This window comes from Condylura cristata, unplaced genomic scaffold (assembly GCF_000260355.1).
Source record: "Condylura cristata isolate star-nosed mole 26May11 unplaced genomic scaffold, ConCri1.0 scaffold00004, whole genome shotgun sequence".
Classification (NCBI taxonomy): Eukaryota; Metazoa; Chordata; class Mammalia; order Eulipotyphla; family Talpidae; genus Condylura; species Condylura cristata.
In genome coordinates, this window is record NW_004567105.1 from 63,605,785 (window position 1) to 63,617,523 (window position 11,739).

Here is an 11,739-nt window from a genome sequence, read left to right on the forward strand (position 1 = left end):
TTTTGATACCCGTGTGTTCCTTTAGGAATCCCTCTCTCTAAAAGTCTAAATCCAGTTAGCAAAAGGACTGCCTACATACTGACACACACAAAAGACCCAAGAAACATCATTATGTTGGAGAACGATTTAATCATCTACAGATTGATGCAGTTTTATTGTCATGATATTCTGAGTAATTTTACAGGAAGTAAAATTTTGAATTATTTGATAGTCACAATAGTTTGAAGAAAATTGATACTAAAATTTTGAATTTCATAGTAAAAGAGACGTAGAGGAAAATAATTTCCCTGAACAGTGAAATTTTCACGTACTATATGGAAATTTCCCACATCTGTCCAGTTCTGGCTCAGAACAAAAGATAGCTAATATATTTACTTATTTTCCCCCTACTTTTTAAAGTTTTACCTCTAATAGTAACTGAGAAATTAGGACTTATTTCTGGCAAAAAAAAAAAAAGAGAGAGAGAGAGAGAAAGAGCGAGAATACAAGGAATTTGGTTAACAAGTGCATCAAGCATTCTTCTTCGATGGGGTCCCAGCAGTCAGCATGGGCATTTATGTTCCCAGGTGTGGAAACAGGCAGACAAACAGGCTGCAAAAGACTCCGAATTCCAAATACAGCTGACCTTTGAACAACTGGGTTCAAGGGCACGAACCCTCAAAATTGAAAATTCACATGTAATTTCGACTCACCCAAGTTTAACTACAGTTGTCTGTTGGTATCCATGGGGGGTTGGCTTCATGATACATACACCCTCCCCGAGACTGCTCAAGTCCCTTACAGTGGGCCCTCCGTCTCCATGGCTCTGCATCCTTGAGGTCCACCAACAGCAGTGTTGGGCATCTGCATCTGAGGATGCAGAACCTGGGACAGAGCCAAATCCACATGTGAGGGGACTTGCACAGTTGAACCGTCAGCTACGACTATCTCAAATCCTAACGCTGGTTTTTCATTGTTTAAGTGTGACTCAGGCCACGGAAACAAGGCAGTAGCCACAGGTCCCTCAACTATCCCATCGGCCACCCAGGGCAAAGTCACTGATGCGACTGAAGGCTTTTATTTCCAGCACTGACCATGGAGGAATGGAGCACTCGATGACAGACGGGGAATAGCGAGGAGGGAGTGAGACAGAGAGAAGGCCAGGCAGGAGGGAAGAAGGGGAAGAGAATCCTGAGGTAGCAAGCCAAATAGGGTTTTTGGCTTATCTCAGACCACGTAGGCAGCTTTTTAAGGTTTCTAACGGGGCAGGGGGAGGAAGGGAAGGAGAGACAAGAAAGAACTACAGGGCAAAATGAGGCCAGGGAAGAGGCTCGGCCCGGAACCAGGCTATCTGTAATTCTCTTCATGGTATAGAGTCTAAAAGTTGTCTAAGGAACTAGGGAAAGGCTATTTGCTCTAAATTTTAAAACAAACTGACTCACCCTGCCAGGTGCTTGTAATTCTTTTCTAGGTACCTATAAATACCACCCCATTACAATTCTATTTGGCTAATAACTTATAGAAAGTTTAAAATACCAGGTAATGGAGAGCTTTACATGGCTTTTGTGCAAGCGTTTGAGGAAGAGATAAAACTGGTGCATGATTCCTACCTGGTGTCCCCTCCTGCTGTGTCAGTAACAAGAGAAGCTGCTGCTTGGATTTCTTGGGTGTCTAGAAAATTTGATCTTCTTCAACAATACAAAAAGTCAGATTTGCTGAGCCACCTGAATCGCCTTTAAATTTTCATTTAAAAATCTTAAAGGAAACATTTAAATTTTCATTCAAAAAATTAATCAGATTTTAAAACCAGCAAATTACTGAACTCACAAACAAATCCCTGCTACTTCTGGCAAGGCAGTTTTCTTCAGCCTACCTGACCTGAGAAAGGTGTGTCAGCAAGGCCAGAAACATTCCCAGGATGGCAAAGACAAGTCAAGACCTACTGGCTGGCTTCCTGGCTAGCAACTTGCCAGGAAGAGGGGGCAAGCCCAGGCTCACATCCCTGGTCTCGCGCACTCATGGCTTTCAGGAGCCTCAGCCCTTAAAAAGGAACCAATGAAAGTCTGCAGCCCCGGCTGAAGAGTCATCTGGCCAAAGGAGTCCAACAGAATACATTTAATAAAAACGGAAAGGACAGCCAGCAGTGCCAATGTTGTACTGCTTACAGCAATACTGCCAACTGAGCCAGCTCACAGCCCAGAGTGGAGCTGGGGCCAGTGCAAGGTCTGCGAGTCTCCTGTTTCTTGGGTTCCACTGACTAAGCGTGGGGGTGCCCGACACCCAGTTCCTTTGCTGCTGGTGTAAGGTGAGGACACGGAGAACACGCCAGGTGCCATGCTATGCCTGCCTGGCAGCAGTGAAACAGGCCCCTCTCACTGCAGCAAGGCTCTGGGACGCTCCCCACAGGCTGAGAAGGGCAAATGGTGGCCAAGTTTTGTTTTGTAACAGCTTCTTCTCACTCAAATACCAACAGATATTCACCTCTGGTAGGTTCTGCCTCAGTGCAAAGGCAGCCTCGCCACTGTGTTCAGTCCAGGCCACCTGGGGGGAAGCAGATGAAATGCAGAAGGCAAGGACACCCAGTTTCAACTACACCTATTCCCCACTGACCTTTAGCTAAATTACTGAGCCCTGAACTGCTGAGGTCTGGCCTGTGTAAAGCCAGGGCCTCCTAAACCACCAAGAAGCCATCTGAGTCCAGAGTGATGGACAAATTCCTCCTGAAACTGTGATTTGGTGAAGCTCTTGTCTGTGAGGTATTTTTTTGCGTGTGGAAGACTGAAAGTGGAGGGAAACAACTTTTTTCAAAAAGAAAAAAAAAACAGATAAAATCTGTGTACCTTGGTCTCTTCAAACATAATGCTTGTGCCAAGAATTGGGCAAGAGAGAAACCTGTGACATGAGTGTAACCACTTACCCTGAGGTACTCCCTCCCAAGCTGGCTTAAGAGATCTCTCACACACAAACTCTCCTCATTTCCAAGGGGCTAGCTCTCAGTATGTAGACAGGACTTCCCCAAGCCCATGAAGTAAGCTAAAACAGGCACACAAGATATCCCCACGTAAGATCCTGAGACTTGCCTTAGTAAGAGGACTCTGAAGTCACAGACTCCAGAGAGCTCCAGAAAGGGGGGCAGAGGACGGATGCAAACAGGTGGGCAAAAAAGCCTGGTGCCTGCACCAAGTTCTTGTCCCAAAGCACACGCTGCTAAGACGGGGGAAATCTCTGTTAGTCCTCAGGCTGCCTCAAAGGGAGTAAAGATTTGCAAGAGGACACAGAATTGTTGTCAGTATGTAGGAGGAAGCCCTGTCTCACTTATTTCAAAACCTGCCTCTGATTTTGAGTAAATTTTTGCTAAGATACAGAGAACATGCTAAAACTTCCTTTCTGCAATGATGAATTAAGAATTGCAGCTTACTCTACACAAGGACTGAAGCTCTGGAGTAGAAAGGTCTTAAATCATGGTGGCCTTGCAGGGGTTAGGGAGCTTGGGTGCAGGTCTTTTCTTAAAGGCCAGGGAGAGGGTAGAATAAATCAGCAGCTGATACTGCTACAGAGGACATTGTGAAATCTGTCAGTGCAAGCCCCCCCTCCCTGGACGTGAGCTGTTTCTAGAACAGAGGGCAGGTTCACTCCGTGGCTCTGATGCAATCTCCGGCCACAGGCCACGCACTCTGCTAGAGATCTTCCTGAGAGATCTGATGGGAGTGGCGGCGGAGAGAGGCACTGGGAAAATACACACGCCAGAGGGTGGGGTTCACCTCTGTGGTTACAGAAAAGGGATCCCTTGCCAGCCTCCTCCCACCCCCCAAACTCCACTCTAGGGGCCACTGGAGTAAATTAGTGGATTTCTGTTGTGCAACGCTGGCTTCTTGTCCGGGGCTGTCTGGAAAGGCTCTGGTTAGAAGTGGTGCTGGTGCAGGGCCGTGGGCCCGGGGCCTTTCTCCAGCCTCTTGACGTGGCAGGAACGGCAGAGCAGGTGGTCTTCCAGCGGGTAGCAGCGGTGGCCATCTTCATCATTGAGCTCCAGACCGCAGTCCTAGGGTGAGGCAAATGCCCAGCAGTTGAAATGTGTGACAGACAGGACTACAGGAAAGCCAGAGCCCCAGAAGCCAGCAGGGGGCGTTCTGTGGTTCTGAGGGGGCAGAAACACACAGCGGCTGTCCTGCACAAACCCTAAGTCTTGGTCCTTCTCCAGAACCCGAAGTGGGACGGAGACCTGACATGGAAAGTCAGTTCCACATCAGTTCACCAAGATTAGCTCAAAATGAAGATGGAAAATATCTTGTGAAAAAGATTTTACATTCACTGTACGCTGAAATGGTTAACACTTTGGGTATATCGAGTGAAATAAAATATCACAAAACTAACCCACCTTTTCTTTGACCTTGTTAAAAATGTAGCTGCTAGACTGCAGGTGGGAATGCAAACTAGTACAACCACTATGGAAAACTGTTTGGAGGTTCCTCAAACTGCTAAACATGGAGCTTCCTTATGCCCCAGCAATCCCACTCCTAGGTATCTACCCAAAAGACACAAAAACACTGATTGAAAAAGATACCTGTACCCCCATGTTTATTGCTGCTTTATTAACAATTGGAAAAACATGGAAGCAACCCAAATGCCCAAAAGTAGATGACTGGATAAAAAAGATGTGGTACATATATACAATGGAATATTACTCAGCAACCAAAAAAGAGAAACACATGTCTTTTGCAGCAACTTGGATGGAGCTGGAAAAGATCATGCTTAGTGAGATAAGCCAGAAAGAGAAAGAAAAATACCGGATGGTTTCACTCATAGCAGGAGTATAATGGACCAGGTGGAAAATAACAAAAATAATGAACAGCCATATACCAGAGACATTTTGTGGGGGTGGAGTGGGGAATGGGATCAAAAACGGGGTGGGGGGAGGGAAGTGCATGGGATTATGGTGATGGCACAGGGGTGACTTGGTGATGGGAAACCCACGGGGATTACAATTGAGATGGAAAAAAAAATGTACAAAATGATGTAAAAATAAACTTTTGTAATAAAAATAATTATTTTTAATAAAAAAAAAAATGTAGCTGCTAGAAGATGAAACCGCACACCCGACTTGAAGCTGTCCTTTGTTACTACAGGGGGTGCTGCCCCACATGTGTGGAAAGTGCCCCCAAGTGTTCTCAACTTTTTCTTCAGGCCCCTGGGGTACCGTCAGCTGGCCTCTACCACCCCTCCACATCCCCCACACACACCCCTCTGGCCTATACCCTAACTCTTGTATGCATAAATAAACACGTCTTTAAAAGAGAAGAGTAACTCCCTCCTGTCTCTTCAGTGCCAGCAGTGGATCAAGCTATACTCGCTCACACCCTCTATCCTGCCCCGCAGGGTACAGCTTCACACGACAAGACAAAGCTGCGATCCTTTCAGAGGTGACTCCACTTAATTCTGGCTGCATCTCAGCAACAAGCGTGGGCTTGTCGATGATCATGGGGCCTCTGACCTGCGGTGTGACGTGGGGCAGAGAAGGGGCACGTGGGCCCCAGGCACCTGCACGCAGTGACGTGCCTGTTTCCAGAGAGGGTTTTTTCATGACTTCTAGGATTCAGCTGAGAAGGGCTTCCTGGCCGAGGAACGCCTACAGGCTGTGGTTGGAAGGAGTCTACTCCCCAAAGCACACACCGGCCTGACAGCCTGGCCCTGCCCACGCTGCCTGCCCTGACCTCCTGTTGTACAGCGTCAGGAGGGCAGCTGTGACGGCTCAAGACTTGGCAGTTATGAATGTGGAGAAGACAGAAAAGGCCTTAAAACCCCAAACATCTACAACCTTGCCGCCTCCCTCCCAAGAGGTTCACCCCGCTTCCTCCACTTGCCCTGGAGGGCGGTCCCACACCCCACTAAGCGGGAGCACTACTCTCTAGGGCCTCAGCGCCAGGCCTCGGGCCCGCAGGGAGACCTACCTCGCAGTGGTAACACTCCACGTGGTAGTCTCTGTCCATGGACACGACGCGGATGGTCTCATCTGAGCCCTGCAGGGAAGGGAAGCAAGAAGCAGGGGTCAGTGAGGGGCCCACAGGCGCCACGTGCTGGACGGGCCAGTGCGGGGTGGGGTCGGGGGACGGTAATAAGCAGGCACCCTGAGGACGGGAGCAGAGACAGAGGAGCAGGTAGCGCGTGTAGGACAGGACACATCTAGCTGACCGGAGGAAAGAGGAGGACCGCGAGCCTACCTGAGTCAACTCTGAACAAAACACCTATGTGGACATATATTTCTTAAGAAATGAATAGAAGACGAGGTTTCTGCTCACCATCTAGTCTAGGAGTTAGCGCCATTGGGAGAGTCTGACCTGATTATAGTCAATAGCGCATGAGGAGGACAGCGGGCTGGAGAAGCCAGAGGACCAGAAAGGAGCTTCATGGTGACCACACAGGATCTCAGAGTTGAGGAAGAACTCTCAGGAAGAGTTCTTTGAAGATGTAAGGACAGGACGCAAGGCGTGTGCTGGGACCCCTGAGCAACATTCATGTCTTACCACACCCAGGAGCAGGTCTGAAAGGCATCTTACCTCGGCTGGAAGGATGGGAAGCCCACAGGCTGCACACTTGGGGGCCAGCACCCTGGGAAGAGCAGAGAAGCGGCAAACTGTGTTGTGCAGTTTCTGGGAGGCTGGGCCAGGACAAGACTTGCGCCTGGACCTTCCCAGAGCCTTCCTCTCTGGCCCAGTCTCTGGGAGAGAACGTGACCAGCTGAATCAACGTGAAGTCAGGTAAAGCTGGAGCCACAGGGCTTGGCCAATTGCTCCTGAGGCTTCTGGAATCGGATTATAGGGTTTTTGTTGTCTCGTCTGTAAACACAATTCCCTTGCTAGATCTTGTCTGCAGAGAAGTGGCCTCCCATAACCATTAAGACGTGGACTAATGGTCCCAGCAGCCCGCAGAGGCAACCATTGGTTTCCAGCTTTCACTCCACTGACCTTCCGTCTGCCCGGCCTGCCATGCAGCACCCCACCAGCCCTGTCCTCCTTACTTGTGATAATCGCGGACACAGTAGATCTTGTCCTCTGAATCCACAGTAAAGGGCACCCCATCCAAACACTCGTTACAGATGACACAGCGGAAACAGCCAGGGTGGTAGGACTTCCCCAGGGCCTGCAGGATCTGAGGGCAAAGGAAGAGGCGGTGCCCAGTGAGGAACAGATGCGTGGGGCAACAGCAAGGGACAGCACATCAGGCTGCAGGGACACACCCACCCAGAGCACAATCCCTGCAGTGGACCGGGGTCGACGTGACAGGAGGGAAAGGCTGCCTAGCCAGCTGCCAGCTGCGGACACAGGTTCCTTCTCCAGTATTTCCTAAGGTTCCGGGAGGGAACTTTAAGGGCTACTGCTCAAAATACTTCTACAGCTCTTTGCAGGAAACGATGCAAAGCAAGGCAAGGAAGGGGCCCAGGCCAGATTTGGGAAAGAGCCAGAACCTGGAAAGATGAAAGGAAATTCCACATGGAAATGACAAGGCAGGGGGCCCCTCTGAGTTCTGGCTCCTGGATGTCCCTTTCAGCAGCTTTGACTCTGCAGCGGGATAATCCAGAAGCTTTGACTCAGCTCCAGATGATCTCAAATTTCAGCGTAAGCACAACTTTTTGTTCTGTCTCAAACACAGCAAAGAGAAAACCCACAACCCTCTTCCTCCCAGTGTCATTTGGTCTGTCTGTGACCCCTGGGCCAGGCAGAGCTGAGACGCCAAGGGGCGGGAGAAAGAAGAGATGGAAAGAACGTCCTTGTTTATGCCAGTGAGTAACCACACTAACACCACCTGCTAGCTCCAGGCCTCTGGTGGGCAAGATGAAGGTCCCCTTGGTGAGTCAGTGGACCTCAGAGTGGCCCCTGCACCTGTACTCTCAGCAGCACCAGGGAACACCTTAGAAGTCATTCTCAGGCCCCACCCAGCTCTCCCGAATCGGACACCCTGGTGGGAGGCCGAGCAGATGACGTTTTAACGATTCCTACACAAGTTAAAGTCAAGAACCTCTGGTTTGGGTTAAAATAAAGGTTTGTTGTTGCTTTTGGGGGGGGGGGTAGGATGTGGTTGAAACAGCTCCGCTGCTCAATGAGATTTCTTTCTGTCATTACCTGTGCCATGAAACTTAACACAAATGTGGAGTAGGAGACCAGCGCCAGCCGCCCATCTGTGAGGAGTGCTTAGAACCGTCATCAGCATCCCTGAGGGGGCTGCACAAAAGCCCCTCAAACAAGCAGAGGGAGCTGAGGAAAGCCTGGTCTGTGAGACCCTGGGAAAGACAGGCTGCTTTGGCTCCTCCCCAATGCCGCCTCCGGGGGCGAGACCACGCTGTACGCCCTGCCGCCACGGAGGGGCCCGGCGCGCTGCGTGGTGGTCTGGCTCTGGTGGTCTGGCCTTCCCCCGACAACTCAGCTTTCAAACCTCCCCATTTCCTCTGGGGCCTCACTAACCTCCGAGGCCATCTCAATCTGCTCTAGCTGCTCAGACAGGAAGAACGACCGGCTGGGCTTCCAACAGTCCACCTGGCAATCTGGACCCCTGGACTAATGTGTCTTGGCAAAAAGGAACCCTTAAAATGAATCTAACCGCACTGTACCAAGAGCATGGAAGGGTAAAGATGCCACCTGTGACTAGCTGTACTAATTTGCTCTAATGTGGAAAAACGCCCAGTTCCAACTTGCACATCCAGAGCTTTCTTCTCTGTTAGCAAAGGAGGGACCAGACTACTGACACACAGCATTGCACAATGGGGTTGGCATCTGAACGAAGCTCTGCCTTATTATGATTCCTGCTGGCAGGTAAGGGTTCTGTTTTGGAAACTTTAAACAGGGAGTCGCTGGGAATTTTCAGGTCTTAGAGAAGACTGGCAAGTATCCAAGTTCAACTTCACCTTATCCTGTGCGGTAGAAAGAGGTGGTCTCCAAAACTCGACTCCTTCCCTACTTGGATGCACAGGTCAACTGTCACTTCAAAAGGTGGAGAATAACACAGCACCCTCCAACCCCCTCACCATGCCCTTAAGGCTCATCTTGGACTTTTTCGATCAATAGAATGAAGAGGAAATGATGTTTTGAGATTTCTCAATCAAGGACCTAAGAAGACAGGCAACTTCCTTTCTACTCTTTTGCTGAAAGGAAATCAAGGTAGACCGCTGAACAGCATTTGTGGCAACACAGCGAGAGGCCTGGAGGGTGAGGGGTCACATTGGATGTTCCTGGATGTTCAACTCTACCACCAGTGAACACAGCTGAGTAAGTGACCTCAACCAACGCCACACAAGCAGGAGAATCACCCTGCCGAGCAAGCCCTGACCTAATTCCAGACCCACGGAATCTTCACAAATCTGCAATTACAAAGGCTGCAAACTTCTGCATCTTAGGGAGGTTTGTTGTGCAGTGGCAGATATACGGAATGCCTTGAGACCCAAAGAAGGCTTAGGGCACCCAGAAAGAAGAGGGTTCATGTTCATATGTTTGGGCACTTTGACAATGGGCTGCAGTAAGCTTGTCAGAAGAATTCTAACAGCAAAGGCCTGTTCAGCTGGAGAAATGGAACTGAGAGTCTGGCAGGCACAGGGGTGAGTGTGAGTGGTTCCCGCCTGCCTCCCCTGGGGCGACGGGTAGGTGGCCCTGTTCCCAAGATGGCCTGATCACTAGTGAGGACACAGCTCTCCCGGGCCAAGGTCTGCAGTGGGATCATGAATAAAGAGGCCTCTGGTCCTCTTGTTTGATCCATGTTAGTCTAAAACCAGCAGGAACATGTGTTCATGTCCATCAAAGACAAGCATAGAATGTTCACAGCAGCTTTATTCATAATCAGAAACTGGAAACCACCCAGATTCTCACCACAGGACAGAAAGACAGCTTTACCATTCAACGGAATTCTACTTAACAATGAAAATGAATAAACTTCTGACACAAGCAACAACATAGATGAATCACAAAAACGCAGGCCCAGAGGACTCTAGACTATATGATGCCATCCGTATAAAATTTCAGCATCTGTGAAACGAATCTGGGGCAACACAACGAGAGGGGTCTTGACTGGGAGGTGGACAAGAAGGAACTTTCTGGGCTGTGGGGTGTGAGGAATGTTCTACATCTTGATGTTGGTGGTGGTTACATGAGTATACACACATGTAAAAATTCATTTGTACACTCACGGTATGTGCCTTCTGTTCTGAATTGTTTTTTAGTAAAAAGGTAAAAGAAAAAAATAGCAATGGTCAACAATTTCCTACTGATAATGGAATAGGTAAGTTTAGAGAGAATTTAACTCTTTCCAACTAAAAGGGTGCGATATGATCATTTTCCCTGACCAGAATAAATCTCAAGGGTGCATCACCAATAGTGAAAAATTTGAGGAAGAGCTCTGTATTCATTAACACCCCCACCCTGGCCCTAGGAGAAGGCCAGGAAGCTGGGATAGAAACCATGCCCCCACCCACCCCAGAAGAAATCAAGACACTGAGGCCCAGACAAGCTCGGAGCCAGTGGCTACCTGAAGAATTGAACATATAAAACCTGCTCCTTCGTCTACTGTCTCAGGACTAACTAAAGCCCCAGCACCCACTTTAGGAAGGAACTGAGCTGGACAGAACTTGGGGAGAAAATAATCGCTTATCTTTTTGCATCTGTCTCCAACGTAACAGATTTCTGAAATAAAAACAGACTCATCTGGCATCTCACCTGGGATACCGCAAGGATTACAGAAAATTAGGTGCAGGCCAGTGAGATCCAACACGCCACAGGAGGCGGCGGCGCCAGACAGAGGTGAGGGACGCCGCCAGCCAGGAAAGCCAACCACCGGGTTCTGCCGCACAGGCAGGCCGAGCGGACGAGGAGCCAGCCGCAATCACAGGCAGAGCGGGAAACACTGTTCTCAGAGAGGAATTCTCTCGGAACGGCTCCCCGGCCACCAGGAATTCTGGTCAGCTGACGCTACTCACCATGTCCATGATCAGGTGGCCACAAAGAAAGCACCTGTCAGCAGACTGCTGGAAGCCCGAGTACTGCAGGGGAGAGGAGAAGAGAGTGAAAGCCAGCAGGGGAGAGGAATCCAACCACCTCCCTCCCAGCCCATCACGTGGATTACAATTCTTGGAGACATGTGTCACTGGAATCTGTTGCTTCCCCAAGGACAACAAAGCTGTGTGATGAACCAGGGGACAGCTGTCCTCTGTCCCAAAGTCACTGCAAATACTAGTGCCACTCGCGCGGCTGTGAGCTGCGTCTGGGCAGTCGTGGCACGCCAGGCTCCGTGTGAGGGGCTGCGCAGAGAGAGGCTTCACCTTCAACCCAGTGGTTGCCAGAGAGGAGTTCCCTGGCATCACCTGGGAACCTGTAAGGAATGCCAACTCTCGGGCTGCCCCTACACCAACCTACTGAATTGGAAGCTCAGGCTCGGCCCCAAAATCAGTATTTTTAGAAGCCCTTCAGGGTATTCTGATGCAAGCATAAGAATAAACCCATTGTTCCAATTCCGTAAAATAATTCTTCACTGAAATTATACTGTTTGTCACATGGAAACAAAAAGAAGTGCAGCTAGGAGGCTCAGTGAACTTTTGACGGCCACACAGCTTGTAAGGCATGAGGACAAGATTCTGGTGCTGGTTAAAAAACCAATACCGGGCGCAGCGGGTTAAAGCACAGCTGAGAAGCTCAAGCCACTTCCGCATGAGTTCGATTCCCGCCTGCCCCGGAGGTGACCACATGGCGCGGCAGACCTCTCCTGACCCGCCCGCTGCTCCCCTCAGCA

At 49.7% G+C, this 11,739-nt stretch overlaps 1 protein-coding gene across 1 annotated transcript in view; it reads right to left on the reverse strand.

Moving 5' to 3' along the window:
• Positions 1 to 1,044: 1,044 nt before the first annotated feature.
• The window catches only part of LIMD1 (LIM domains containing 1), a 45,737-nt gene continuing 35,042 nt past the window's right edge, over positions 1,045 to 11,739 (reverse strand). Inside the window, exons 4-8 of the mRNA XM_004676251.2 lie at positions 10,931 to 10,993; positions 6,992 to 7,122; positions 6,531 to 6,582; positions 5,925 to 5,993; positions 1,045 to 4,018 (exon numbers count right to left, since the gene is read on the reverse strand). Coding sequence (XP_004676308.1) covers positions 3,881 to 4,018; positions 5,925 to 5,993; positions 6,531 to 6,582; positions 6,992 to 7,122; positions 10,931 to 10,993 — 453 coding nt within the window. The 3' untranslated portion in view covers positions 1,045 to 3,880. The remainder of the gene's footprint in view (positions 4,019 to 5,924; positions 5,994 to 6,530; positions 6,583 to 6,991; positions 7,123 to 10,930; positions 10,994 to 11,739) is intronic.